This window comes from Blennius ocellaris, assembly GCF_963422515.1.
Source record: "Blennius ocellaris genome assembly, chromosome: 8".
In the NCBI taxonomy this organism is placed as follows: Eukaryota; Metazoa; Chordata; class Actinopteri; order Blenniiformes; family Blenniidae; genus Blennius; species Blennius ocellaris.
Genome location: NC_137657.1, coordinates 20704081 through 20730337, shown reverse-complemented (window position 1 = coordinate 20730337; position 26257 = coordinate 20704081). Strand labels below are relative to the sequence as shown.

At 42.2% G+C, this 26257-nt stretch overlaps 1 protein-coding gene across 1 annotated transcript in view; it reads left to right on the top strand.

Annotated features, from left to right (window-relative positions):
* adamts16 (ADAM metallopeptidase with thrombospondin type 1 motif, 16) overlaps positions 1 to 7552 on the top strand; it is a 48395-nt gene extending 40843 nt beyond the window's left edge. The window contains exons 19-24 of the mRNA XM_080500344.1: positions 1461 to 1665; positions 2557 to 2751; positions 2878 to 2934; positions 3335 to 3553; positions 3682 to 3829; positions 3950 to 7552. Of these exons, the coding sequence (XP_080356470.1) occupies positions 1461 to 1665; positions 2557 to 2751; positions 2878 to 2934; positions 3335 to 3553; positions 3682 to 3829; positions 3950 to 4065 (940 nt within the window). The 3' untranslated portion in view covers positions 4066 to 7552. The remainder of the gene's footprint in view (positions 1 to 1460; positions 1666 to 2556; positions 2752 to 2877; positions 2935 to 3334; positions 3554 to 3681; positions 3830 to 3949) is intronic.
* Positions 7553 to 26257: the final 18705 nt, after the last annotated feature.

Sequence of the window (26257 nt, the reverse complement as noted above, 5' to 3'; positions counted from 1 at the left end):
ACTAACTATGTTAATGTGATGTCATACGGTAACATTGTGATAAATGTTCTTATATATAAAGCCATGGGATCAGCAAACCAGTTTGAACTTTGCATGATGTAAATCCAGTGCAGAATAAGAACTAAAACATTTTTTGGGAACATTTTAAACATACAACACATATTGAATTTCATCTCTCTTGAAACCAAGAATGGGTGCATAATCTCCCCAAATATATCAGAGCTCAAGAAAGAAATACACTGGCAATGATTTTTTTTTTCTAACTTTTTGCATTAACTTGTGTATTTAGTGACACAAGTTCAACATCTATTTTGAAGCGGGCTAAAGTCAGGTGCACACATGTATGTGTTGACCACATGGATAACTGTTTCGAATTAACAACTTGATACAAACGTTCATCTCTGCATTCCCTTTATCCTTTTGCAAACCATGCTTTGATGATACAGCAGTGTGTCTCTTCTCCTGACAAGCCGTGACACACAGAAGACCAGATGGATTACTTCTCTTTATATTTATTTAGATTTTATCGTGCATGTATGGAGCTGTACTCTCCTCTATCACCTTATGCAACATTCCAAGCGAGTGATGCACCAAATTGCTGCAAATAAAGTTTACACTATTAACATATACAAGTCAATGTGGTGACAGCGATGTTTTTGGATTGTTTGGGGCAGATCTTCGGAGGCTGGGTGGGTACACTAGAGTGAAGATAAGGGGAGCATGACAGAGTGTGTGATGAGGGATTGAGCTGCTGCCACCTTGAGATTTGGGTCACTTGTAAAAGATGCAACAAGGATTTAAGGAAGAGAGGACTTTGGGATTAGGCAACCTAAGACATCCTACAGAGCCATGCTTTGAAGAAACTAAAGCCCTTAAAGAAACTCCAAACTGGAGTGTCTAAATGGCTGCTTGATCTGGAGATGGCTTAACGTTTCCAGTTCCTGGTTTAGAAAGTAAGATGCATTGGAATTCTACAAGTTTTATGTACCATGTTTGAGCAAGTATCAAGTATTTTTGTATTTCTTTTTTTTTCTTTATTTGCAAAATGGGGTCCAGTTTTTAAAAAAAGTGTGGGTTTTTTTTTTTTTTTTGGCGATGGCTTGGTGAGGGTCACACTTTGAGCAATGTACATCCACCAACTAACCCAACAAGTGAGTCTTTCGATTGTCGGTGGAATCTGGCGTACCTTGAGAAAAACCACAGACTCAGGGAAAACATGTCAACTGTCGTGTTTTGAGTTATTGATATGATTTCACATGAGAACTTCTACATTTGCAGCCACACCTATTTGGAAACATCTTAATTTGCCATGGGAGAGGAGAACACAGGAGGTCTTTTTGCAAACCGCTATCACTGCACAGTTATCATGTTATCATTTGTGAATTCCTGCAGGCTTGTCGGGATAAGTGATTGAGGAGCTGTGTGTGTTGACTCAGCAGTCTTGTGTTTTGTTGTCCCAGCTGGTCTGTCGGCGAGTGGGGTGCGTGCAGCCGGAGCTGTGGGGGAGGAGAGCAGACGCGGCAGGTCCAGTGTGTTCAGAGAACCAGCCAAAGCAGCATCGACGTCCTGGCTGAATCTCTGTGCTCCCAGTCCGGCCCGGTCAGAAGGCAGGCCTGCAGCGTACAAGGCTGCCCGCCAGCTTGGACCGCCGGGCCATGGTCACAGGTGAGCACGTCCGAGAAAGGATTTCTGGCTGCTTCGATCCACAGCTGGAATAAACACTTGAAAGTTGCACACTTGCCATTCAGCTTTAATAACTCCACACACTGTGTTGCTCCGTGAACCCTGACTTTGATGGCTTCACCACATTTTATTTCAGTGATTTCACTGGCTTCCAGCGAAAAATGTGCCCATTGAGACTTTCTGTGTTTTGTCCTCGCTCCGATTGCTATACATTGTGTGTGGTGACTTGTCTCCCAGTTAAAACATTTTAACTGCCGTTTTCACCCGAAATACCCCAAACTTCATGCTACAAATGGTGTCCAGTTGACTTCCTTCCTGGTACTATGTGGCACAGTGTAGTTTGTCACAGTCCCATGTTTAATGAATGGAGTGAAACACTTTCAAGATTTTGATTTAAGACCCTGACTAGAATCAAAATGACTACTGTGGGAACTCTTGGATAGCCCCAAAGGAAGTATTAATGGAGTAAAGTACAGTAAGTCCCTGTTTGGAAATGTGGACATCCTTTATGGTAGCCATTCCTAAATGCCTTATGTGCATTGTTAGTTTCTTAGAAATGTTGGCCTCTGACATTTCTTCCTGTGTGCACAAAATATAATACCATTATGTCAAGTCTTGACCAAATCTTTTTAAATCCTTTCCATTATTAGGAGGAAAGTGTGAGGCTAGTTTTCCACAAGAAAATGTCATTCAGACCATTTAGCCTGGACTGAACTTGAACAATATAATCGACGTGCTACAATGAAACTCCTCCCCAGTGGTGGAAAATATAATAATGATCCTTTTTTTAGACTTATTTGAAAATTAAGATAGTTGTGTTTCAAGATTTTAATTTACATCAACAAATATCCTGGATGTGTATGTTTTTGGCAGTGCTCTCGCAAATGTGGCAACGGTTTGAAGAAGAGGACTGTGGCCTGTACAAGCAGCAGCCCCGGTGCCTTGCCGCACACACTTCCAGACGGCGCGTGTGCAGGCCTGCAGAAACCTGCCAGCCAAGAATCCTGCTTCATCAAACGCTGCCAGAAACAACGCAAGGTCCAGTGGTTTGTCTCCACATGGCAGGAGGTAATTTAACAGCTTTGTCAAAGGCTGGCATTAAGAATGAATTTATGTAGAAGGATATATGTAGAACATAAAAGAACTCAAGCATTGATCGTATTTCGGCTGTTCTCTTCTCTTTTCTGTGTTCAGTGTTCAGTAACATGTGGACGTGGTCATCAGTCACGCTTCATCAAGTGTGCAGAGAAGGTGTGTGTTGCACTCGCTTTGTATGCCAATCCCATTCTGTATTTATCAACATCATTGTGCGGTTTGGGATGATGTGTTGAATGTGAATAAAAACAAATTGCAATGATTCTTTTTTTTTTGTTTTGTTTTAATAAAAGCATATTGTATTCATAGTAGCCTCTTACCGCTAAAAAATGATTAGCTCATTTTGAATTTGAATGCCGCAAAACATACAAAATGTTTGGATGGGATCGATAACAGACTTGAAAAGTAAATTGTACTAATCTAACACCATTTTGTAACATATTAAATTACCTAGGAATGAGTCCTGACCGCATATGAGTATAAATACATCTGTCAGAAGTAAAGATGACTTTTGCTCAGTCTTAAATTTTTGTTATATTTTTTATTTTAATAAAAGGACACTGCGGGGAAATACAGAGAACTTGCTGCCAAGAAGTGTCACCATGTTCCCAAACCTTCAGTGGAGCTCCATCGGCCCTGCGTCCTGACTGAGTGTCCTGTCCGCACAACCCCACCTGTCCACCGGTGGAGGCTGCATACTCACACCTACCCACCTCTGCCCCACCCTCACCCTGTAATACAAGCACCAGAGTGGTACTCCTCTCCTTGGTCTCAGGTATGTATCTGCTCCGTTTAGAAATCATTAAGAAACGTAAAAAGATGGATGAAAAAGGCAAGGGCACCAAGGTCATGAAGAGTTGATGTTTTTCATCATCAAGGCCTCATTTTGTTTTTGCTCTGCAGTGTACAGTCACTTGTGGAGGGGGAGTACAGGCCAGGGCGGTCCAATGCCTGGTCCAAGGGAAGCCCTCACCTGGCTGTGCCCTCCACCTAAAACCCCCAATGTCCCAGGCCTGTAACACCAATTTCTGTCCACAGCCCGAAAAGAAAGGTACAGATGCTCTTACATCATCACCCATTTCTGTAAAGCACTTCCTTAAAAAGTAAACAATGTAGAATATATGTATGAAAATATGTATAAATAATAATATTCCTTTGTTTTATCCCACAGATACTGCATGCAGGGATTATTTCAGCTGGTGTTACTTGGTGCCCCAGCATGGTGTCTGCAACCACAAATTCTATGGCAAGCAGTGCTGCCAGTCTTGTTCACATTCAAACCTTTAACCAAGCAAGCGAGACCCACGTCTGTGATACAGACACATAGGTAGCCATATGGTCAAAAGACTATATTTTCCCATGCTTGAAAGGACATGTAATTGTTTTTAAGCGTGTGGTGAGCACTGAAAAACAAAGTACATTTCGAAAGTGCAAAAGAGTTGCAGTGCCATTTCTTCTCCCTCCGATGCCGGACATCTGGATACAAGAACTTGTATCTCAAAACTTTATGTGGGAACGTTTTCAGGATCAAACAAATTTAAAAAAAAAAAGAAGTGAAAGGAAAGTGGAACTATCATTTCCATGGAAGAGGACATGGCTGATAGAAACAGAGACAGTCCTGTTTGTCTGTACGGAGACATACTCAGGTCGTCTGACGTCCACCAGTCAACCAGAAGCCAGCAATGGCTGACCAACAGAGAATCACTCTTTCGGGTATGAACACAAGATATGAGCCACCCGGGCCTGCACTGCAGTTTTCGATGAATTGGATATCTGGGGCTTTGAAAATGAAAATGCATCTTGAAAATTAGGTAAATGTATTTACTGAGCAGAGTGTTATGTGTTGTCATGCACAAAAAAGTTCAAAGAAGGATTTAAAGGAATGCAAATGAACTCTGGTATACATACGTACAAGTGTTTGCAATAGGAAGAGCTGTGTGAACTGGCTTTCATACTCAGTGGTGCTATACAGTATTCCTCGAGTTTAGAGAAACAACAAATGGATTGTGTGATCCATGTACATAAGTGTTTTATTTATTGACTTTACTATGCAGCATACATGTGTTCTTTTATTACTCCACTCGAAGCCCTTTACCGTAATTTTTTTTTACATGCTGACAATCTGCACCACGCTATGTCAAATATGCATCTTTCTTTGATGGAGGGAAAAACAGCTGTTGAATAGACATCTGTATCTGTGACAACAGTATGAACATGCTGTTCATGCAGACTAAAAAAAGTCTAAAGTTTAGTCTAAAAAGACTGAAAAGTCTCTAGTCCACATTTTACTCTCCATCATTATACAAGATAGTCATGCCTTTCATTGATATGGAATAAAAATGCATTACAAATTAATTGTGGTCTAAAAGCACTGATGGTCGATGCGATGACAATTTTTTGTTTTGTTTTCAAAGCAAATTAAATATTATTGAAAATCTTCTTGATGCAACTGAGCTGTAGCGTGAGTTGTGAATTCATTCTTTTTCGTCGGTGATTCAATTTATTCGTTGGTGTGGATAGTGGCCAAATTCAAACTTGATCTTTGCAAAGTGGAAAATGTCTCAGATCTCCTTTTCCATTGTGTGTTCTTTTTCATTTACATAAGTAAATGAAACACAGCTTTCAAACTCTCAAAGTAAATAGCTTCAATGTCCATTAATCCATCCATCATCCATCCATCCATCCAGCCTGTTGACACAACTTGTGGATAAAGCAAGTAATATGGCATCGCTGTTTAACTTGGACTAAAGCCAGCTACATTTCTTTAACATGTCACCAAACAGGTTTCCTCATTACCCTGTTAATTAAAATCAAATTCTCAAGAAATGCTATTGCTTGCTTTGGACTACATTCTCAAAGAACTATTTAATGAGACTTAATCAAAATGATTCAGGCAATGCAAACATGAATAGATTATTATTTATTTGTCTTTGCCACAGCGGTTCATCCGTCGCGATCTCGGCCTCTCCACTGTCTCCTCTCCTGTAACACGAACCACCTCCAGGTCCTCCTTCCCAACATTCGTGAATTCTCTCTGGAGTATTTGTCTTCTCCTGCTTTCTGGCGGCTTCATCTTTAGCAACAATCTGTCCTCAACTCAAGCACAAACCATGTCTGCCTAGCATCACTAGATTTATTGCTAAACTGATCGACGTTAGCTGTCCCATGTGTTCCTGTCCACCCTGGTCACTACCAGTATATCTCAGTATCCCTTATCTCTGACACCTCCAGCTGTCTTCAAGGCAGTGCCACTATCTCATCTCAACATCATAGCAGATCCCACTACGGACATGACACTGCACCCAGCTTTAAAAAAAACAAACAAAAAAACATCCATGTGCAAATAAAGGTTTTAGCCCTGTTTTTAAAACAGTGATGATCATTTATTATGAATTGTGTTTTCTTCAACAAAAACAAAAAATAACAGGAAGACAAATGAGTGAGTTTTCAAAAGCTTCTTCTTCTTCTTCTTCTTCTTCTTCTTCTTCTTCTTCTTCTTCTTCTTCTTCTTCTTCTTCTTCTTCTTCTTCTTCTTCTTCTTCTTCTTCTTCTTCTTCTTCTTCTTGGGTTTAACAGCAGATTGCATCCATAAAGTTGCATTACCAACATCTGCTGGTCCTATCTATTTATATTGTTTCCCACCACCCTCCGAAAAGCCAACTCATGAGCCATAAAACCAAATTAATGAGCTGAATATAATTAAATACTGCTGACAACTATGCAATCTGTTGTTCCATTAAGATCTTAAGTTAAAAAAAAAAGAATATATATATAATTGATGTAGATTTATGGTTCAAGAAGCTTCCAAAGCTTTGTGAATTGGACGTGTTCAGTACTTATTGTCCTTTAACATAGTTTCCATATCGACCTGTCATTCTCCTTAGTTAATATACTGTCTCATTAAGTGTGTGATGATGGAGATGATGAAATAGAGAAAATGTGCTTTTTATTTAAAAAAAAATTTAATCACTGAGTTCCTGATACAGAACTACACGTGTCACAATAAAACTCAAAAGAAGCATGACTACGTGGACAAAGCAGCATGTCGAATGCCTGTTCTTTCAACACCTATGACATATTGTGTCTGGGCTTTACGCTTTAGTCATTTCTTAACAAGTCAAGTCAACACAGATGCCCAAAGCAAAATAACCAGTGTCATAATCTTTGGGGCACAGTCTTAAGACCTTCAAACGGGGAGTGACAGAGGGAGGATGAACAGTGTGAAATGAAAAAGTGCAGAAACAGAAAAATATTTAAGTTAGAAAAAGAAAAAAGCTGTTAGAGGGTTGGATAGAGAGAAGGAAAGCGAGATAAAGGGAGTGTTGTGTAAGGAAAATGTCAACCACCTGTTTCTGATGAATTTATAGCTGGGCAGCATGTCACATCATCCATGTAAATGTGTGTATTTTAGTGTATCTGTTGATTTTAATACTTAATGAATAGTAATGTTTCTTTTTGCACGTATGATATTGTGTCTTTTTTGGACAATGCATTGACTTACATTAATTTCTTGCAGAGTTACTATGAACTATATCACAATTAGGATTTTCCTTATAAAGAACCGACTCCTTCAGCTCCCAAGTGGCTCTTCTGACTTTCCTGTTGCTGAAAAGAATTTGTAATCACAAGTTATGTAGAAATCAGGTGGAAATGTTTAACATTTCCGAATGTTACAAAAACAAAACACATATGGTCCAAAAATGAATTTTAAAGTTCCAAAAGCAGTATCATTCACACACACTACAGAGAAGCAATGTGGAAAAGTACAGATAATCTCCAAGCAAAAACGTGGAAATCCCCTGCAGCTATGGTTGTAAGTTCCTCATTAATTGTGTCCATTTCAATAAAACATGATGCAAAATAAAGTTAAATCTCAAATATAAAAACTCTCCTATAGCTGTTGCACTATGCAAGTTTTTACAAACTCACCCTGACCAAATGACTTTGAGAGTAATGTCAGTTTGCATTTTTGCAAAAAGGTAGCTAACATAAGTCGCAGTGTTGGATTGTGTCAGAAATGTGCTCACTAATCAATGTTTTCTTTGTAATTTTTACAGTTTGCAGAACTATTTTGGCCCATGGGCCTCATGTTTGACACCCGTGATCGAACACTTTAAATAGATACACACACGACTAACACGCAGTGTGTACTTTGTAAAAACACAGCAACAAGTTCTAAGTATTTGATCAAAGCGTTGTCGTATCTCAGCCCTTAAAAAAAGCTTTTCCTTGGTTTTAGTGTATCTAAATTGTCTTTGAGTACACAGCCAAATATGTTTCACTAATTTTAGCTGCTCGACGAGAAAAAAAAAAAGAAGACACACGAAGACAGGGATTTAAGAGATAAAGCATTTTGTTTATACACAGATAAGAGATCAAACAAAGACTTCCTGTAGACAACGAAGGTGATTGAGACAAATCTGGCAACATCTCGAGTGTTACCCAACACATGTCAGGTAAAAGAAGAAGGAATCTGTCAAAAACACAGGAAGGGAGGACTCTTGCCTAACACTCACCTTTCTTTCTTTTTTTTAAACTTTAAAGAAACTGTGCTATCTTTGATGGCCTCTGTTTGGGAAGAGTGGGCTTTGTCGCCCCGGGGCTACACTCAGAGGGTTCACCTGAAGTTACAGGATTATTATCTTTCCATCGGATTTCACCTGTGACAGTACAAACACTGTCAGTACATTAGGGATTACTACAAAAAAAAAACACAAGGGAAAAAAATTACAACAAAATTGACCAAAAAATACATCAAATTAAAAGTGATAAGGAATATAAATTTTTGTATTCTGTGATGGACTGGCCACCTGTCCAGGGAGTGTCCTGCTCTCGCACATAGTGAGCTGGGACTGTCTCCAGAGGCATTAAAGCGATATAGAATATGGATAGATGGATGAAATTAAGTATAAAGACATAGTCTGCAATTGAAAGTGTGCAGTATTCAATGACTTAAACCATATAATATGCAGCATTCTCATTATTCCTCTGCAGAGGCAAGAAAGAGAGTTAATCGATTGCCAGTGCAATACTACCCTCTGGTGACAAAGCGTGAAAGTACAACAATGAAGACATTGTATGACGGCCAAAAAATACATCAAATTAAAAGTGATTAGGAATATCAACTTTTGTATTCTGTGATGGACTGGTCACCTGTCCAGGGTGTTTCCTGCTCTCGCACATAGTGAGCTGGGATTGTCTCCAGAGACCTGGTTACAAACTGGTTACCAGCTCCTTGCTGAAATTTCAAAATGTTGATCTCAAACGAGGTAATTAAATATGTTTAACTCTGTTATAGCAGGTGCCTTCATGCCATCATTACTTCTTTTAATGGTGAGTTACTTATGGATTTACAGCCCTTATTGTCAAGGTATTTCTTTATGTGGATTTGAATCATATTTTATTCTGAACTTACATCAAGTCCAGACATGGCTCATGTTAAAAAAGGCCCAAATCTGAGACACGGCTCCCACTGTCCCATTCTCAAATCTCACAAATACCATCTTTTGGCACGAAGGACACCTTATTATGACGTCCCGTGTTTAATGATTCTGAATTATTTGTTTCTTCCACATAATTTTAACATAATTACAAATTCTAAATGAACCCAATAGTTCTTTGCTTTTGTTTAGCAGGCCTGTTTAATTTTTGGGTGGCATTGTTTATTTAACGTTTTCTGTTTTGTTTGTTAAGGTGCACAACTTTCTTTGGTACAATTAAAATCAGTGCATTGGCAAAGTACTCGTATTTTATTACAATATAAAAAGTTTACATTAATAGTTTGTATTTTGATGAAACTGTACAAGTCACTAACACGACAATGAGACAACAGTGAATGGTAATTCAAGAATTAACTGAAGAGGTAAAAGGTAGTTCCCTGACCGGGAATCGAACCCGGGCCGCGGCGGTGAGAGCGCCGAATCCTAACCACTAGACCACCAGGGAAGTGACATTTGGTCGAAGAGTAGTCATAGTCAAACATCTACTTCGTTTAATTAGATAGTTTTCTTACATAGCTTTTAAAACAACATAAAAATGATAAAATATAGGTTTTACACTCCGAACAGAAACTGTGACATTGGATGACACAAATCACGTGACCACGTGAGACGTGTTGTTCTTGTTTTTACACTTTAGTCAGAATGGCTCGTCAAATAGAACTATAGACTATTGCTCAGAATAAATCGACGTTGCGGATTTTGCTGAGCAAAGTAACGCAAATGAAAACACTGGAATAAACTGTCTGAGAACTTGAGCGTAAAAAACATCTTCGAGTTGTCCAGCAGATGTCACCGTTCGTGACCGTGGAGTTTCACCTCATCTGCTCCATAATACCGCCATGCTTTACTCGTTTGTCGTCGTTAAAGAAAAGAGTAAATTAAGTTAAATCTTGTTGATATTGAACTAAACAGCCCGATTCTAGGTTCATGTCTACAGATGCGCTTGTCTGACTTTAGCCACACAAACATCTGCCAGAAAGTAAAATCAATCAGCTGCGTTGAAGCAGGGGAACATGCAAAACGTGCAGGGCTGCGGCCCTCGAGGATGGGAGTTCGACGCATGTGATTTACAGCAGTGATTCCCAACCGGGGGTACACGGACCCCTAGGGGTACGCGAGGGTATTGCAGGGGGTACGCAGAAAGATTATAAATTAGCCTACAGTATCCACACACACAAAAAAAAAAATTATGCTCTATTATATTGTATTATATCATGAATTTTAGTAAGGCCATACGTTTATTTTCCATGAGTAGCAGTTCGTCCACAGTGATTGTAACACTACAATGCACATAATATGAAAAGACTATAAAGTGGCGCGATTTAAAAAAAAAAAAAAAAAAAAAAAAAAAAAGGTTCACGTTCTTGCTGCGGGCGCGCACGATTCGCGAAGCTAGCTAACTCTAGCTGCATACCGACTGTAAACATGGATGCATGGCTAGGCAGGAGTAAACGTCCAGCTACCGCTACTGCTACCGTCGCCTCGGACGCAGGCACAGGGGAGCCCAGTGAAAAAAGGAATTATGAAAGACTTATGAAAGACAAGCAAGCGCAAGTGTCTCATTAAAAGGTATGTTTTTACACTCACAATAATTGTTTTGTTTAAATGAACAGTTGGATAGATAGAAAGACAAAGGGTTAAATATAAGTATACATTAATAATCACACACGAGAGAGGGGGTACTTTTCACATGGAAACTGTTGGAATTATCATCAATTCCGCGCGTCCGTTTGGTTATGAAGAAGAGTCAAACCGTTGTCTGGATGAATTGCAGGAGTCTTTATTGTACTGAATGCATTCAGGGCAACCATACATGCACTACAAGAGTACAGAATAGAAGCCTCGTACTTTGACGGAGCATAAGATTTATACAGTTGAACCTGACCTCTTGACCTCGGCGGACCCCTTATTTGGTCTCAGAAGGTATTTCATGCTTGTGATTGGTCACAGTCAGATAGTGGTCTCTACATGAGTCAATGCATACGTCATGGCAAAGGTAAAGTTTTTGGGGTAAACAAGAGCTGGTTTGAGCCGGTTCTTCAAACCGAAAGTACCTGAGGTGAATGTGAGGACAGAGGTTAATAAGAGGACAGGGCTCTGATTATAAGAGGTAATACTGTGTTATAACCCTTTCAATCCCCCTTTTGAGCTTATCAAAGCTCAACACAAGGAAATGTGCCTAAAAAATAAAGATACTAAAAATATATATATATTTATCCCTTTTTGGGCTTTGTCCAAAAATGTAACAATCACAACTGTCAAAACATCATTTTGAGACCTTATATTCAAGTAACTACTTCAAACATGATTATGATACTTCAATAGCGGAATAAACAGCACAAATGTGGAGAGAGAGAGAGAGAGAGAGAGAGAGAGAGAGAGAGAGAGAGAGAGAGAGAGAGAGAGAGAGAGAGAGAGAGAGAGAGAGAGAGAGAGAGAGAGAGAGAGAGAGAGAGAGAGAGAGAGAGAGAGAGAGAGAGAGAGGAGAGAGAGAGAGAGAGAGAGAGAGAGAGAGAGAGAGAGAGAGAGAGAGAGAGAGAGAGAGAGAGAGAGAGAGGAGAGAGAGAGAGAGAGAGAGAGAGAGAAAACTATGGAGGTGGTTTGGCACACCACTTGTTGGAGAGGAGCACTCCTTCTCGCTCTCTTGGTGTAGGGAGGTCTTGCACCTTTTCCTTCCTGGGGCGTCTTCCGATCTCTCGTCCCGCCGAGGATCAGGGTGGACTACCTGATCCTTGATGAGCCACCAGAGGATTATTCTGCCTCTTTTGTTGAGGTGGTCTTTGGTTCCTCAGCCGAGGAGGTCCGGTCCTGCTGGTCAGCAGGTGTTTCACGGCGTCCGGTCTCTTCAGCCGAAGAGGGAAGCGCCGTTGTCGTGTGGGATAGATGGTACCAGGTGTCCCCCTTTCCTTGGAGTCGGACTGCATGGGAGGTTCTTTCGGTGACAGCGAATGGTCCGGTCCAGCGAGGTTCAGACCACTTTCGTTTCAGGGATTTCAGGTACACCTGTCCTTTGGGCAGGGCTGGTTGTCCTGTGACGTCAGCGACTGCAGCCTCGTCTGGTTTCGGGTCACCTGGAAGATCAGAGAGTCTGCAGAATTGATTAGCAACTTCTCTCGCTTGTGCATTGATTTTTTCATTTGTGTACGTTACCAGTCGAGTCTGGGGACCTGGAAAAGGTCTACCCGTGCATGCCTCAAAAGGCGTCTGTGTCCTTGTCCCACTTAGGGACATTCTGACTGACATAAGTGCCAGTGGTAAAGCCTGCAGCCAGTTCATAGAGGTGGAGTGAACAATCTTTCCCAGTTTGTCCTTCAGAGTGCGGTTCATCCGTTCCACCAGTCCCTGAGACTGGGGATGATAAACCGATCCGAACCTATGTTTGAGTCCCAACATTTTCTCCACTAATTGAAGATGTTTGTTTTTGAAATGAGTTCCATTGTCTGATTGTATCACTCTGGGGAACCCGTGTTGCGGGATGTAATGGTTCACCAAACACTTAACCACTGTGCTGGCGTCTTCACGCCGAGCCGGATATGCCTCTGGCCACCCTGACCAGGCATCTGTTAGTACCAGAAGGTACCTTTGTCCATTAACTGGAATGAGCATGTCGGTGTAATCCATTACAACAAGTTGTCCTGGTTCTGTTACCTGGGTCTGAGCTCCTTTACCGGGCTCTGGTTTAGTCGTTGGTTTGGAATTGTACAGTGCACACGTCACACATTCAGACAACACATTTTGACATACTTGCAACATGTAGGGATGCCACCAACATTTTTCCAACCTCCTCCGAACTTCCTTCAGGTTTGAATGTGATGGACTGTGTGCTTCATGTATCAGTGTTATCAATGTGGATTGTGGGACTGCAATCTTTCCGTCTTTTCTCCATATGCCCTTCTCATCCTTTTTTGCACCTTTTGATATCCAGCCGGATAGTTCCTCCGGGGAAACCTGGTGCTGTTCCTGTTCAGGTTCTAATTCAGAAAGTGTTTCTGAGGTTCTTAGAACCATCTGGGTGTCAGCTGGTTGGTACCCGGCGGCCATTTTGGCTGCCTCATCAGCTGCACGGTTTCCTGGGATCTATCCCATTTGTGTGTGCTTTACATTTAACAACAGCCACTTCTTTTGGTAGGTTTATCGCTCGTAGAAGTCGGTGTATGTCTGGGAGATGTCTCACCTGTTCACCTCCAGCTGTAACAAAATCATTTCTGATCCATTCTGTCAGGGTTACATGTATTATTGTACAAACGTAAGCTGAGTCTGTGAAAATATTTACAGTGCAACCTTCAGCTAGCTCCAATGCTTCGCACATTGCAACTACTTCTGCTCTTTGAGCCGATTGTTTCCCTTCAACCTTTTTGCTTACTTTTATGTACAAATAGCCAGTGTCTTGTTCCTGTTCTACCACTGCACATGCTGAAACTAGTTCGTTTACTGTAAGATCTCTGTGACAGCACCCGTCGGTGTAGAGTGTGAGGTCAGGGTTTGGGATGGGTGTCGTGTGCAGTCCGTCTCTGAGTTTGTTTTCTCGTAGAGTCAGTTCTGTACAGTTATGTGGTTTTCCTTCCAACACAGCGTCGGCCATATTGATTCCTTCATGTGTCCATGTGATGTGTGGTTGTGTCAGCGCTTTGTCAATGTCTGTTTGTCGTTTTGATGTCATTGTGAAAGCTTTGCTGTCCACTAACTGAACTAGCTCATGTGAGCAGTGTATAGTCAGTGGATGTTGCATAACAACATGAGCTGTTTTTTGTAGTAATCGAGTTGTTGCTGATGCCAGAGCTTCACACAGGGCGTGTCGTGCCTCATATTGTTCATATGGTGTGGAGATGTACATTAGGACCTTTCTCTCTCCCCCTTGCTTCTGGTGCAACACACCAGAAGCACTGTTTGTTTTTTGCTGAAACATCAAGGTGAAAAGGAAGTGTATAGTCAGGGAGAGCAGCATCAGCAGCAGAAGAAAGAAGTTGTTTAAGCGAGACAAACGCTCGTTCAGTATGTATGTCCCAGTCCAGCTTAGCAGTGAGGTTTCTCATGCCTTTTTCGTTTACCAGGCGCCGCAAGATATGTGTGCGTTCCGCATAGTCTGGGACATGGAATCTGGAGAAGTTGCACAAACCCAAGAAAGAAAGCATTTGTTTGACATTTTCAGGTTTAGGATGGGAAAGAACAGCACAGCGGTGAGATGACAGCATGCCAGAGCCGTTACAGGAGACTTCTCGTCCAAGAAAAGTCACGCGTGTGCGAGCACATTGCAGTTTGTCACGGGAACATTTCAGACCTGAAGCGTTAAGATGAAGTAGGAGATTGTAAGTTGCAGTTAGAGCAGATTCTTCAGTTGGTGCAGCCAGGAGGATGTCGTCCACATACTGGATGAGGAGGACACCCTCCGAGAGTGACAAAGGAGACAGAACCTTACGGAGAACCGCATTGAAAATGCCAGGAGACAGAACAAACCCTTGGGGCAGACGCGTGTAGGTGTACTGAACTCCCTCCCACGTGAATGCCACCATGGGCTGAACCTGCGAGGAGATAGGGACCGAAAAGAAAGCATTAGCAAGGTCAATGACAGTGAAAAATCTGTGTTCAGGGGTCAGTTGAGACAAGGCAGTAAATGGGTTAGGGGTTGGGAGAACAGGCGTGGTTACGTGCGCATTCACAGCTCGAAGGTCATGGACCATCCTGTACTTTCCTGGGCCTTTCTTTACTGGAAGCAATGGCGTGTTCCATGGAGAAGGCTCCGTCGTTGGTTGGAGTACGCCAGCCATCAAAAGGTTATCGATGGTACCTTGAATTGCTAACCTGGCTTCATTTGGGATCGGATACTGACGTTCCCACACCGGGGTGGGGTCGTGTTTCCAGGTCACCGGAGTAGTCTGGACATGTCCGACATCGTCTTTTCCTGTGGACCAAACAGATTCGGGCACGGAAGACAACAACGTTGCAGTGTGTTCGGAGTCAGTGGTTTCACGGCCATGTGATCGTGGGAGAAGATGATGTTCATAAATTACAGAGAATGTTGTGAGATATGGGGGAACGGGGATGCGATAAGCCTGCAAGGATTTAGAATACATAAGGTCCAATCTGGTGGTTGTACACCAGTCTGTGGCCTTTTCACAGTCTGCTGCAAAAGGCCCTAGATCTTTGGCGGTGTGTTTGGGGCTAATTAGCAGTGTGACGTGTGGTGCACAGGGTACCATGGGTGGGGGTGGTGTCCGCATCATATACCACTCCCGTTGTTCTGTTGTGAGCGAGATGGATAAACATGCACCCGGCGGACCTACTACCAGGTAGGTCGGGGTCATGGAGTCCATCGAGTCTGCAAGAGATTTGTCAAATGCATCCAAATAACAAGTGTCATCACATCTGTCATAGTACATAGTGCAATGCAGAGGGTCAGGAGGAGGTCTCAGGGGAGAGAGAGTCATCATCCATGGCGTCCAGCTGTTGACAAAATCAGTGACAGACCTCCAGTTTGGTGCGGTGATCTGCACAGCAGCCCAGTAGATGTCAGCAACTTGAGTCGAGTTGCTGGTTTCCCACAACGGGAGCATAAGGGCAGCCACATCATCTGAGCAGTTCAATACAGTTCCATCAGGCAATGTCATTTGAATGCCAGCAGAATGGCATTTCAGCAAAGGTGTGAACACGGCCAGCAGGTCTCTTCCCAGGAGGTTTACTGGACACTGAGGAGCATATACAAAAGAACAGGAGTGTGTCTGTGCACCCAACTTTGTGAGGAGGGGTTTTGTGAATTTGCAGGAAGTTGATTGACCCTCAAAACCAGTGAGTTCAATAGATCTTTTGGAGAGAGCAGCCTGGCGTGGCAGTTCGTTCAGAGTGGATGTTCCAGCACCTGTGTCCACCATAAAAGAAAATTGTTGTTCACCGACTGTCATAAGAACTCTGGGTTCCTGCAACCCAGGTTCCAAAACTGGTTCCGGGCCCCGTCATTGTGGATAACTGCCTCCTCGCGGCGGTTGCTGTTGCTGCGGGGGCATGTGTTGTTGGGCAGGAGCCTCCCATGTGCCTGTCGGCCATGACGGTTGTGGTGGCATGAAATGAGGTTGCATCACCTGATTCTGACCAGCAGGTGGCGGCATCCGTGGAGGACCTCTCCAGCCAGATGCACGGCCTCTCCCCCTTTGCTGGTTGTTTTGCGGGCAGTTCCGGGAGATGTGGCCAACCTGACCACATACCCAGCAGACGGCGGTGCTGTAATCAACACCTCCAGGTGTCATCTGTCGTTGTGGCGCCGGATAACGACCTCCTCCCCGTCCACCAAAACCTCCGCGACCCTGAAACATCACACTAGACATCACAGGTATTATTGAAGCACTTGAATCGTCAATTTGGGTCGGAGGGGATTCTTTAGGCCTAACTGGAGCCTGTACTTTCTGTTCCTTTTTTAGCTGCATGTGAAGCAATTTTTTCTGAAGGATTTCAGTTTCCTTGCCTTCCTTGCGGTTTTGATCTACATATCTTTTTAAGTGATGTGTGACGTGCAACTTCCATGTTTTCAACGGACGGGCGTTGTGTTCGGGGTCGTCTTGTAGCTTAGTAAGAACCTGTAACGGGAGTCCCTTCTCTACTCCTAGTTTATACATTAGTCCGGTGGTTGCATCCTTTGAGGGGTGTGAACCTGTTTTACTAATATATTCACTCTCCGTTCGTTGTATAAACTCATCAGCGGACTCATTGTTTTTCAGTTCCATCAGCGGACTCATTGTTTTTCAGTTCAAAAGTGAGATCCTCCACCGAACAGGGAGGAACAGGGAAGACGTCCTCGAGGGCTGCTGTAAGGGAAGTGAAGAATGTTGTGGTCAACTGAGTATCGAGAGACAGACTTCCTAAGCCTGAGCGGCTAACCACTGCTTCAAACTGTGTCTGAGTGCAAGCTCTGCCTATGGCTCCTTTCATGTCCCCCCATGCAAGTGTCATGCCGGTGCAATGTTTCAGTACCCCATTCAACCAGCGGAGGCCCCCCTCCGCGATGGGAGGCAGGGCATCCACTATGCCCTGTACTTCTAAGAAAGTCCAGGCCTTGTACGTGCTCACCTGACCATTGGGTCCCATTTTTGTGAACAGCGGAAATTGACTACCTTTGTCGCCTGCAGGTTGTTTTTTTCTGAGACTCATGTCATGTCGCCGTGGTGTGCGTGATGTAGATTGGGAATCGTCTCCCCATTCTGTGCTTTGTTCGTCGTTGTCGCTATCTGCGTCAGTCTCCGGCTGCTTCATCCTAACCCGTCGTTGCCGCAATGACTGCTGTAATGAAGCAAGGAGTCCCTGTGAGTCTGGTCGATTACGTGGAGTTTCAGTCTGGGATTGTGATGGTGTGAGCGCTGGGGTCAGAGGTGGTTGTAGTCGGCGGGGGTTGTCAGAGGGAGTCAGGGGACGGGAGGAATGCGCGGGGAGGGGGCACGGGGGGAGGTCAGGAATGCTGTCAAAAGACGCTGTCGGGGCCAAAAAGTGGTCAAGAGGATAGGAGGTCTGGGGAGAAGTCAGGGTTGATGGTTTTCTGTCTCGTGTTTTGGGTTTGGCATCTGGGGTCGGTGCCAGTAGGTATGGGTAAATTGGATCGGCTGAAAGCTTTGATCTTGGCTGAACTGGTGGCTTTTCAATCACGTATCTACCCGTGGGAGCCCCTTTGTCATGAAGTTCTCCTTTTAACACTCCACTCGTAATTTCAAATGTGGGCATGCAGGTGGTTCGGAATGGATTGAACGGATTGGGTGGAATGTCTGACTGTGGTAGTTCATACTGAGGTGGAGGATCTATGTTGACGTGTGGTGCAGGTAATGTGGGGTACAGTCCAGAGGAGGAAGGCATTGCATCAACATTAAAAGCAGGAATCTCACTGAGACAGACAGCCGGCGCGCTGAGGGGGGCCCCCCCTCCTTTCTCACTCCGTCTCTTTTCCTCTCCCCCTGAGTCTTCAATTTTTTTCACTTCTGCATCTGACTTTCTCTTATAATTTTTTTCACACACCAGTGCAGTCATGTATAAATTCCTCACAATGCCCTTCCACTCATTGATCTTACTATGCGATACTCTCCTTTTTCTCGCACCCCGAGAGAATCCGACCAGTCCCTTTTCTTCCAAAGATTTCAGCTTTTTCAAGTAACATTGTTCAGCTTTACCGCATATTCCCATCAAACATTTACTTGAACTCTTCCGAGATATCCAACCTCCTTTACCCATCTCCTCAAACCAATCTTCTGCATTTTTTCTAACCTTATCTCGTTCTCTCTTGGTATAATTACCCACATATATATTCACCGCATTCTTGAATTGTGTTTCAAGATTCTGTCCATTTTCGTTTTCTGCAACATCATATATGTCGAACCAGTCCTCTTCCCTGTCAAATTCACCTTCCATCTTATCTCTCTTTTTTTTTTTTTTTTTTTTTTTTTTACTTCACGAGACCCAGCCGTCACGTAACTTCAAGCCCAAATTTCTACACGAATACAATTATTTTGAGTCTGACCGTGACTCGCAACACGGATATCTTTTCCTGCCCTCCGCGTACGGGCCGGTCATACAATAATCTGGTCAAGATCTGCAGTTATTATTCCGCCCACTGCTGGGCGACCCATAATACAAATTATTTCACACAATAATCTGGTCAAGATCTACAGTAATTATTTCCTGCCCACTGCTGGGCGACCCATAATACAAATTATTTCACACAATTTCCCATTCAAACAGACAACAGTATTTTATCAAAATTACAGATTACTTATCTCAACACACTGGAAGAGGACCTTGAATTTTTGAAGGATAATACCTTCTTACCTTTTATTCAGGTGGCCGGCCCAAGATCGTCTATCAGTGTGAAGAAGATTTTCATCCGAAGTATTTACCTCTTCATCACGTCGGGGTCACCAAATTGTTGGAATTATCATCAATTCCGCGCGTCCGTTTGGTTATGAAGAAGAGTCAAACCGTTGTCTGGATGAATTGCAGGAGTCTTTATTGTACTGAATGCATTCAGGGCAACCATACATGCACTACAAGAGTACAGAATAGAAGCCTCGTACTTTGACGGAGCATAAGATTTATACAGTTGAACCTGACCTCTTGACCTCGGCGGACCCCTTATTTGGTCTCAGAAGGTATTTCATGCTTGTGATTGGTCACAGTCAGATAGTGGTCTCTACATGAGTCAATGCATACGTCATGGCAAAGGTAAAGTTTTTGGGGTAAACAAGAGCTGGTTTGAGCCGGTTCTTCAAACCGAAAGTACCTGAGGTGAATGTGAGGACAGAGGTTAATAAGAGGACAGGGCTCTGATTATAAGAGGTAATACTGTGTTATAACCCTTTCAAAACCAGCTCAAGGGGTACACTGGTCAAAAAAGGTTGGGAACCACTGATTTACAGTATGAGACAGGATGTCCTACCAAATTTTGACATAAAACAAATTAAGAAAGAAACCACAGGGACCAACCACCACCACTTACATTTTTTTCCTGTTGAATTTTTTTTTTACATTTCGGGCCATCCAGGATTTAATGTCATTTAGACATATAGTGTTGTCACTAAGTTAAGCATACTTCCATTTCAGAGGTACATACATTTAGCTTTTGTCAGCATACCAATGAAAGGAGATGCCATATTTTCTGAAAATAGAGTCCAGGGGAAGTAAATAAAGAGGGAAAATCAGGGGCCCCAAGATTGAGCCCTATGGAAGGCCATATAGCGGGGAGTGGAGGAGGTCTCCAAATCAGAAATGGTGATGGTCATGGTTCTATCTGACCAGACGAGAGCAGAACCACAAAGGGCCTTGAGATACGATAAATGATATAATGAACTCGTCCCCAGTGTCAATGGCTGAACTTAAGTCAAGCGGGACAAAAATCACGTTTCCCAGAATGTGATGTTACGTGGAGGTCGTTCCAATATGGGGGTTTCAACACACACACAATGACAGTTGGTGTATTGGTGATACAAAATTGTCCCTTTTGTGTGGTTTGTGCTGGGCAGAGTACACTGCATGCACACAAGAGGGAGAGAAACTTTCTGAACGGACTGTACATTGTCCAGCCCAAACTATACACACTGATAGTTGATGTATTGGTGACTTCATATTGCCCATTCAATTGCCCATTGTGTGTGCTTTGGGCTGGGCAAAGTACACAAGAGGGACTCAAGTCAAGTCACTTTTATTTGTATAGCACTGCAGGAGAAAAACACCTGAGAGAGAGAGAGAGAGAGAGAGGGAGAGAGAGAGGGAGAGAGAGAGAGAGAGAGAGAGAGAATTAGTCTTCCTTATTCAAATGTACTTATTCTGGACATATTTTATTTCAGGAGACGGTGAGGGGGGATGCTCTCCCAAGCACCTCCCGCTACAGTGTGATCTCACCTCCGCACAGGGCATTGCTGGGGGGTTTCCCCCATCCCATACACGGTTGGGGTTGGAGGATGGGTTCTCACAGTTGCCTGGTGGGGGTCTGGCAACTCCATCCATTTTTGTTTTTTTCCACTTAGAGCTGTGTGCATCAGTGTGTTTTAGTGTATGTTGTGTGTGAATCAGTGTGTGTGTGTGTGTGTGTGTGTGTGTGTGTGTGTGTGTGTGTGTGTGTGTGTGTGTGTGTGTGTGTGTGTGTGTGTGTGTGTGTGTGTGTGTGTGTGTGTGTGTGTGTGTGTGTGTGTGTGTGTGTCTGTGTGTCTGTGTGTGTGTGTGTGGGGCCTGGTCGTGGTCGCTGCTCCTCTGCTGCTCTGTTCTCTTGCCACCAAGAAGGAGGAAGATCCGGAGACAGTAAAAGCATTTAATATATAATATGTAACCTCTGTCGATTATCTATAATCCTTTTTAATGTTCCTCAGTTAAAACAAACTGTATCATGTGATGTTTGATACTTCTGTTGACACCTCCTGTCGTCTGAGTCGTATGTGTGTAGCGTTATCAGATACGTCTCACAAAAAAGGCCGACACATCGTGCTGCCTCAACACTTTACTATTCCGCAGCTTCACAGTCAGTTTGTCCATTTTAAGAATCTATTTCAAAATTCTGACAAGTTCACATAAAGTGTTGCTTTTGGAGCTTTGGTTTCAAAATTGTTTTGACAATAAATCTGCAATCAAATGTCTTTATCTTCTCCTTTAGTCATTGTAGGTTGACGAACACACTATTAAATAAAAACAACTCTATTTTTTGTTCGTGCAGCTCGCTACAGATGCAGCCAGCTAGCTGGAGAGTGAACTCTGACGAGCCAAACAGAGCTAAAATGTGATTGGTTAAAAGCTTTAACAGGGAAGTCTGCATCTGGAAGCAGCGCAGTCGGGGAGAAGTGATGAGAAGAAGCGGACAGACCATTTGGAATTATTTAAAAAGTATTCATGGACAAAATATAATCAACATCAGTGTGTGATTCAGTTCTTTTTCTTAGGCCTGCAAAGAAGCCTTGAAGGCCCTGGCAACTGTTCAAAGCTTTCCACTTCAGTGTATTCATTCTACTCACTATTTTTGGTTTTAGTCATTATGTTTGAAATATAATGCCCAAAAAAATCATAGTGAGGTTTTGGGTGTGGCAGTTGAAGCTTTGCATGGATGAGAAAGCCGTGTACATTTAAATGACAACAAGAAAACACAAGTAAACTTTCAAAGGTTTTATTAATTTCAAAAGATCCATTTCTTAAAAATTGTTTCAAATATCAAACTATGTTCAAATTGCACTCTCGAAAACACACAGGCTTACACTCCCAGACAGAAACAGCTCAGACTAACAAAACATGCAAAGTAGGTATTTGCAAATGTGTCAAGCAAAAATTATCCCTTCCTCCAAAAACAGAAAACCCTGATCAAAATCAATCATATGATAAACATGAAACAATAAACAGGAAATAAGGTTCTTCTTCTACCTGCTACATTTACATGCTTGAGCATCATTTGAGAGATTAAATCAAAAGGATTATGTCCAAAAGCGAGAAGAACAAAACTGCTTTCATTTCTAAGAAAACAAAACCAAAGAGATCAACAGTCCCACCAACAACAACAGGCCAGCACTTGTGCTGCTGGCGCTGTTGCACAAGTCTCCCTGGCAGCAGTTAAAGTTCTGTCCAACTAGATCTGACAATCCTGGCACATCGAGGGCTGTGCATATGTCCTTGGAGGCACAGCCCTTCACGTTCACCGTCTGCCCTCCTGCGTTTACAAGACAAACATTACACTTATATAGATGCAGCAGAAGCATGTGATGGCCCCAAGAGGTTACATTTGAACATAAATATCTTTATTTTTATATATATATATAATTTTAGATCCAGTATATATATCCACGAGATGCAATGGACCCCAGTGTCGAAGGATGTGATGCTACATGGAGGTCATTAAACAATGGGGTGGAGTGGAGAATCTCCACGATTTCTCCAGATATTATTTCCCCCCCACAATGGCAGTTGGTGTATTGGTGACTCTAAACTGCCCATTGTGTGTGGTTTGTGCTGGGTACACTACATGCACACAATAGGGAGAGAAACTTTCTCATGAACAGAGTGTTCTCTGCCCAGCTTCAATTACACACACTGGCTGCTGGTGTATTGGTGGCACAAAACCATTATGTGTGGTTTGTGCTGGACAGAGTACACAAGAGGGAGAGAAACACCTGCAATATTAACATCAGCTGTGTAGATAGATAGATAGATAGATAGATAGATAGATAGATAGATAGATAGATAGATAGATAGATAGATAGATAGATAGATAGATAGATAGATTTTATTTATTTATTTATTTATTTATCTGTTTATTTATCTATCTATCTATCTATAATATAATGCCAAAAAATAAAACTCGTGTGGTTTTTGGTGTGGCAGTTGAAGCTTCTCATGTGTGAGAAAGCCATGTACATTTAAATGACAATGAGAAAACACAAGTCAACTTTCAAAGGTTCTATTAATTTCACAAGATCCATTTCTTAAAAATCGTTTCAAATATCAAACTATGTTCAAATTGCACTCTTGAAAAAACAGACTTCAACTCCCAGAGAGACACAGCTGAAACTAACAAAACATGCAAAGTAGGTATTGCAAATGAAATGTGTTGAGCAGTCAAAAAAAAGACCCCCCCCCCTCCAAAAACAGAAAATCCTGATCAAAATCAAGCATTTGATAAACATGAAACAATAAACAATAAATAAGGTTCTTTCTCTACATGATATATTCTATATGCTTGAGCATCATTTGAGAGATTAAATTAAAAGGATTATGTCCAAAAGTCAGTCGAGCAATGAAAGGAGATGCCATATTTTCTGAAAATAGTCCAGGGGAAGTTAAAAAAAAGAGGGAAAATCAGGGGCCCCAAGATTGAGCCATGTGGAGCTCCACATGGCAGGAATGGGGGAGGTCTCAGAATCAGAAATGGTGATGGTCATGGTTCTATGTGCTGGGCAGAGCACACGACATGCACACAAGAGGAAGAGAAACTTCTGCATGAATGGACTGTACTTTGCCCAGCCCAAATCACACACACTGACAGTTGATGTATTGGTGACTTTCAAATTGCACTTGGTGTGTGGTTTGGGCTGGGCAGAGTACACAAGAGGGAGAGAAACACCTACAATATTGCGAGAGAGCGAGAATTAGTCTTCCTTATTAAAGAGTTGTGAGTTGGATGTCCTCCATCCGGAACTGACCGGTCCTTCGTTCTTCCTGGTCTCCTAGCAAATGGTGTTCAATACAGAGAAGAAAGATGGAATTTGCACTCAGTGTTTCATTGTTGCAACCTGTTGACCACATACTTGCTTTATTTGCTTTGTTTTGTGGTTGTAAGTTGTAAAAAAAAACACAGGATACAAATTGACTGGAAAGGGGGAGGATCTAATAAACGTATGCGTCGTTCTTTCTAATCCTTTTCAAACAACTCTAGCTTTCCACTTCAGTGTATTCATTGTACTCACTATTTTGTTTTATTTATTGTTTGAAATATAATGCCCAAAAAAAACAGTGAGGTTTTGGGTGTGGCAGTTGAAGCTTTGCATAGATGAGAAAGCCATGTACATTTAAATGACAACAAGAAAACACAAGTAAACTTTCAAAGGTTTTATTAATTTCACAAGATCCATTTCTTAAAAATTGCTTCACATACCAAGTTGTGCTCAAATTGCATTCTTGAAAAAACACAGGCTGAAACTCCCAGACAGAAACAGCTGAAACTAACAAAACATGCAATGTAGTTATTGCAAATTAAATGTGTTGAGCAGTCAAAAAAAAGACCCCCCCCCCCTCCAAAAAACAGAAAATCCTGATCAAAATAATCATATGATAAACATGAAACAATAAACAGGAAATGAGGTTCTTCCTCTACCTGCTACATTCTACATGCTTGAGCATCATTTGAGAGATTAAATTAAAAGGATTATGTCCAAAAGCGAAAAGAACCAAATTGCTTTCATTTTCTACGAAAACAAAACCAAAGAGATCAACGGTCCCATCAACAACAGCAGGCCAGCACTTGTGCTGCTGGCGCTGTTGCACAAGTTTCCCTCGCAGCAGTTAAAGTTCTGTCCAACTAGATTCGACAATCCTGGCATATTGAGGGCTGAGCATATGTCCTTGGAGGCACAGCCCTTCACGTTCACCGTCTGCCCTCCTGCGCTTACTAAGAAAATAAAAGAGAGGAAATCATTTCTTCTGAGTTTCAAACTTGTATCACAAAAAAACCGTGAACTTCCTTTGAGCAGAGGAAATAAGTGGAGCGCAGACAGTTATTACAACAATCCTGTTACCTTTCGTTGAGATGCAGCGGTCCTCAGTCCCCAAGCAGCTCAATTCTCCACTGCAATCGTGTCCAACACAAGTGTAGCATTTTTTACCATTCTTATTGGTGGGTCTGGGACCTGTGAAACAGACAAACCTTGGTTTCAGGAGGAGATTGCAAATGACATTTCACTCACTAAAGACTGGTTTTGTTCTATAGTGTGACTGTTTTCAAGACGTTCATGTAATAAAACTCAATAAATGTTCAAATATCAAGAGACATGAGATCGGTTACCAGCGTTAACCTCTGCATTGTTGCAGCGGTCGGTGGTGCAGCATTTGCTCGTATAAACGGTTGAGGAAACTCCAAAGTTGACTGTCCCCTGAACACACTCTTGAGGTTGGGCGCAACCCCTCCCACTCGTTTCTTCCGTTTTCTGACTACCTTCAATCCAAAAAACAGAAATTGTGAGATGGGTTTCTTTGGGCAGGAAAAAAATAATAATAATTCGATTAAAAAAATAATAATAATACCTAGGTAAACAGCAGCCCCCACAGCAGCACACCGTGTCTGTGAAGCTGAGCCGCATGTTTCATCCACACACGATGCTCCCGTACATTTGAGGCAGGTCAGGGCATAGGCTGAGACAACAAACAGTCGTTGTATGAAACAAGAAAAACCAAAGGCATGTAATTTCAATATATTAACCCTGAACTACATTATTGGTAATTCTGAGAATTATGTCGAGGGATAGCAACCATTTGTACAAATTGTGTAAATGAGAAGCAGATGAGTGGAACAAAAAGAAAAATACAAGTAAAACTTTTCAAACTCCTTTTTTGAAAAAGCAGATAGCTGACCAGGAACTTACCTTCAGGAAGAAGCACAATCCCGAGGATAAGTGAAAACAGATACATTCTGTGAAGGTGGCCTCCAACGGACATGTTGGGGATTTAAGTACTGATCTACAACAGGTTATCTCTACACCACTCCCTCTCCTCTCTCCTCCTTTCTTTACCAAAGTGACAGGGGCAGATTATATGGCGGAAAAGCCGCACCTCTCATCATAACCAGATTTAAAATCCTCAATATGAACTTTAAAAAAACTGTTCATACCTAATATTAACCCTGAATAATCAACTTCATAAAATGAGACTCCCTTCATTTACATGTCAACATTACAGCGATCACTGGATAAGAAATGAACTCAAACTCCCCAATTCAATTCAATTTAATTTTAATGAAGACAAACATCTCACTGTATTTTTAGAGAGGAAAA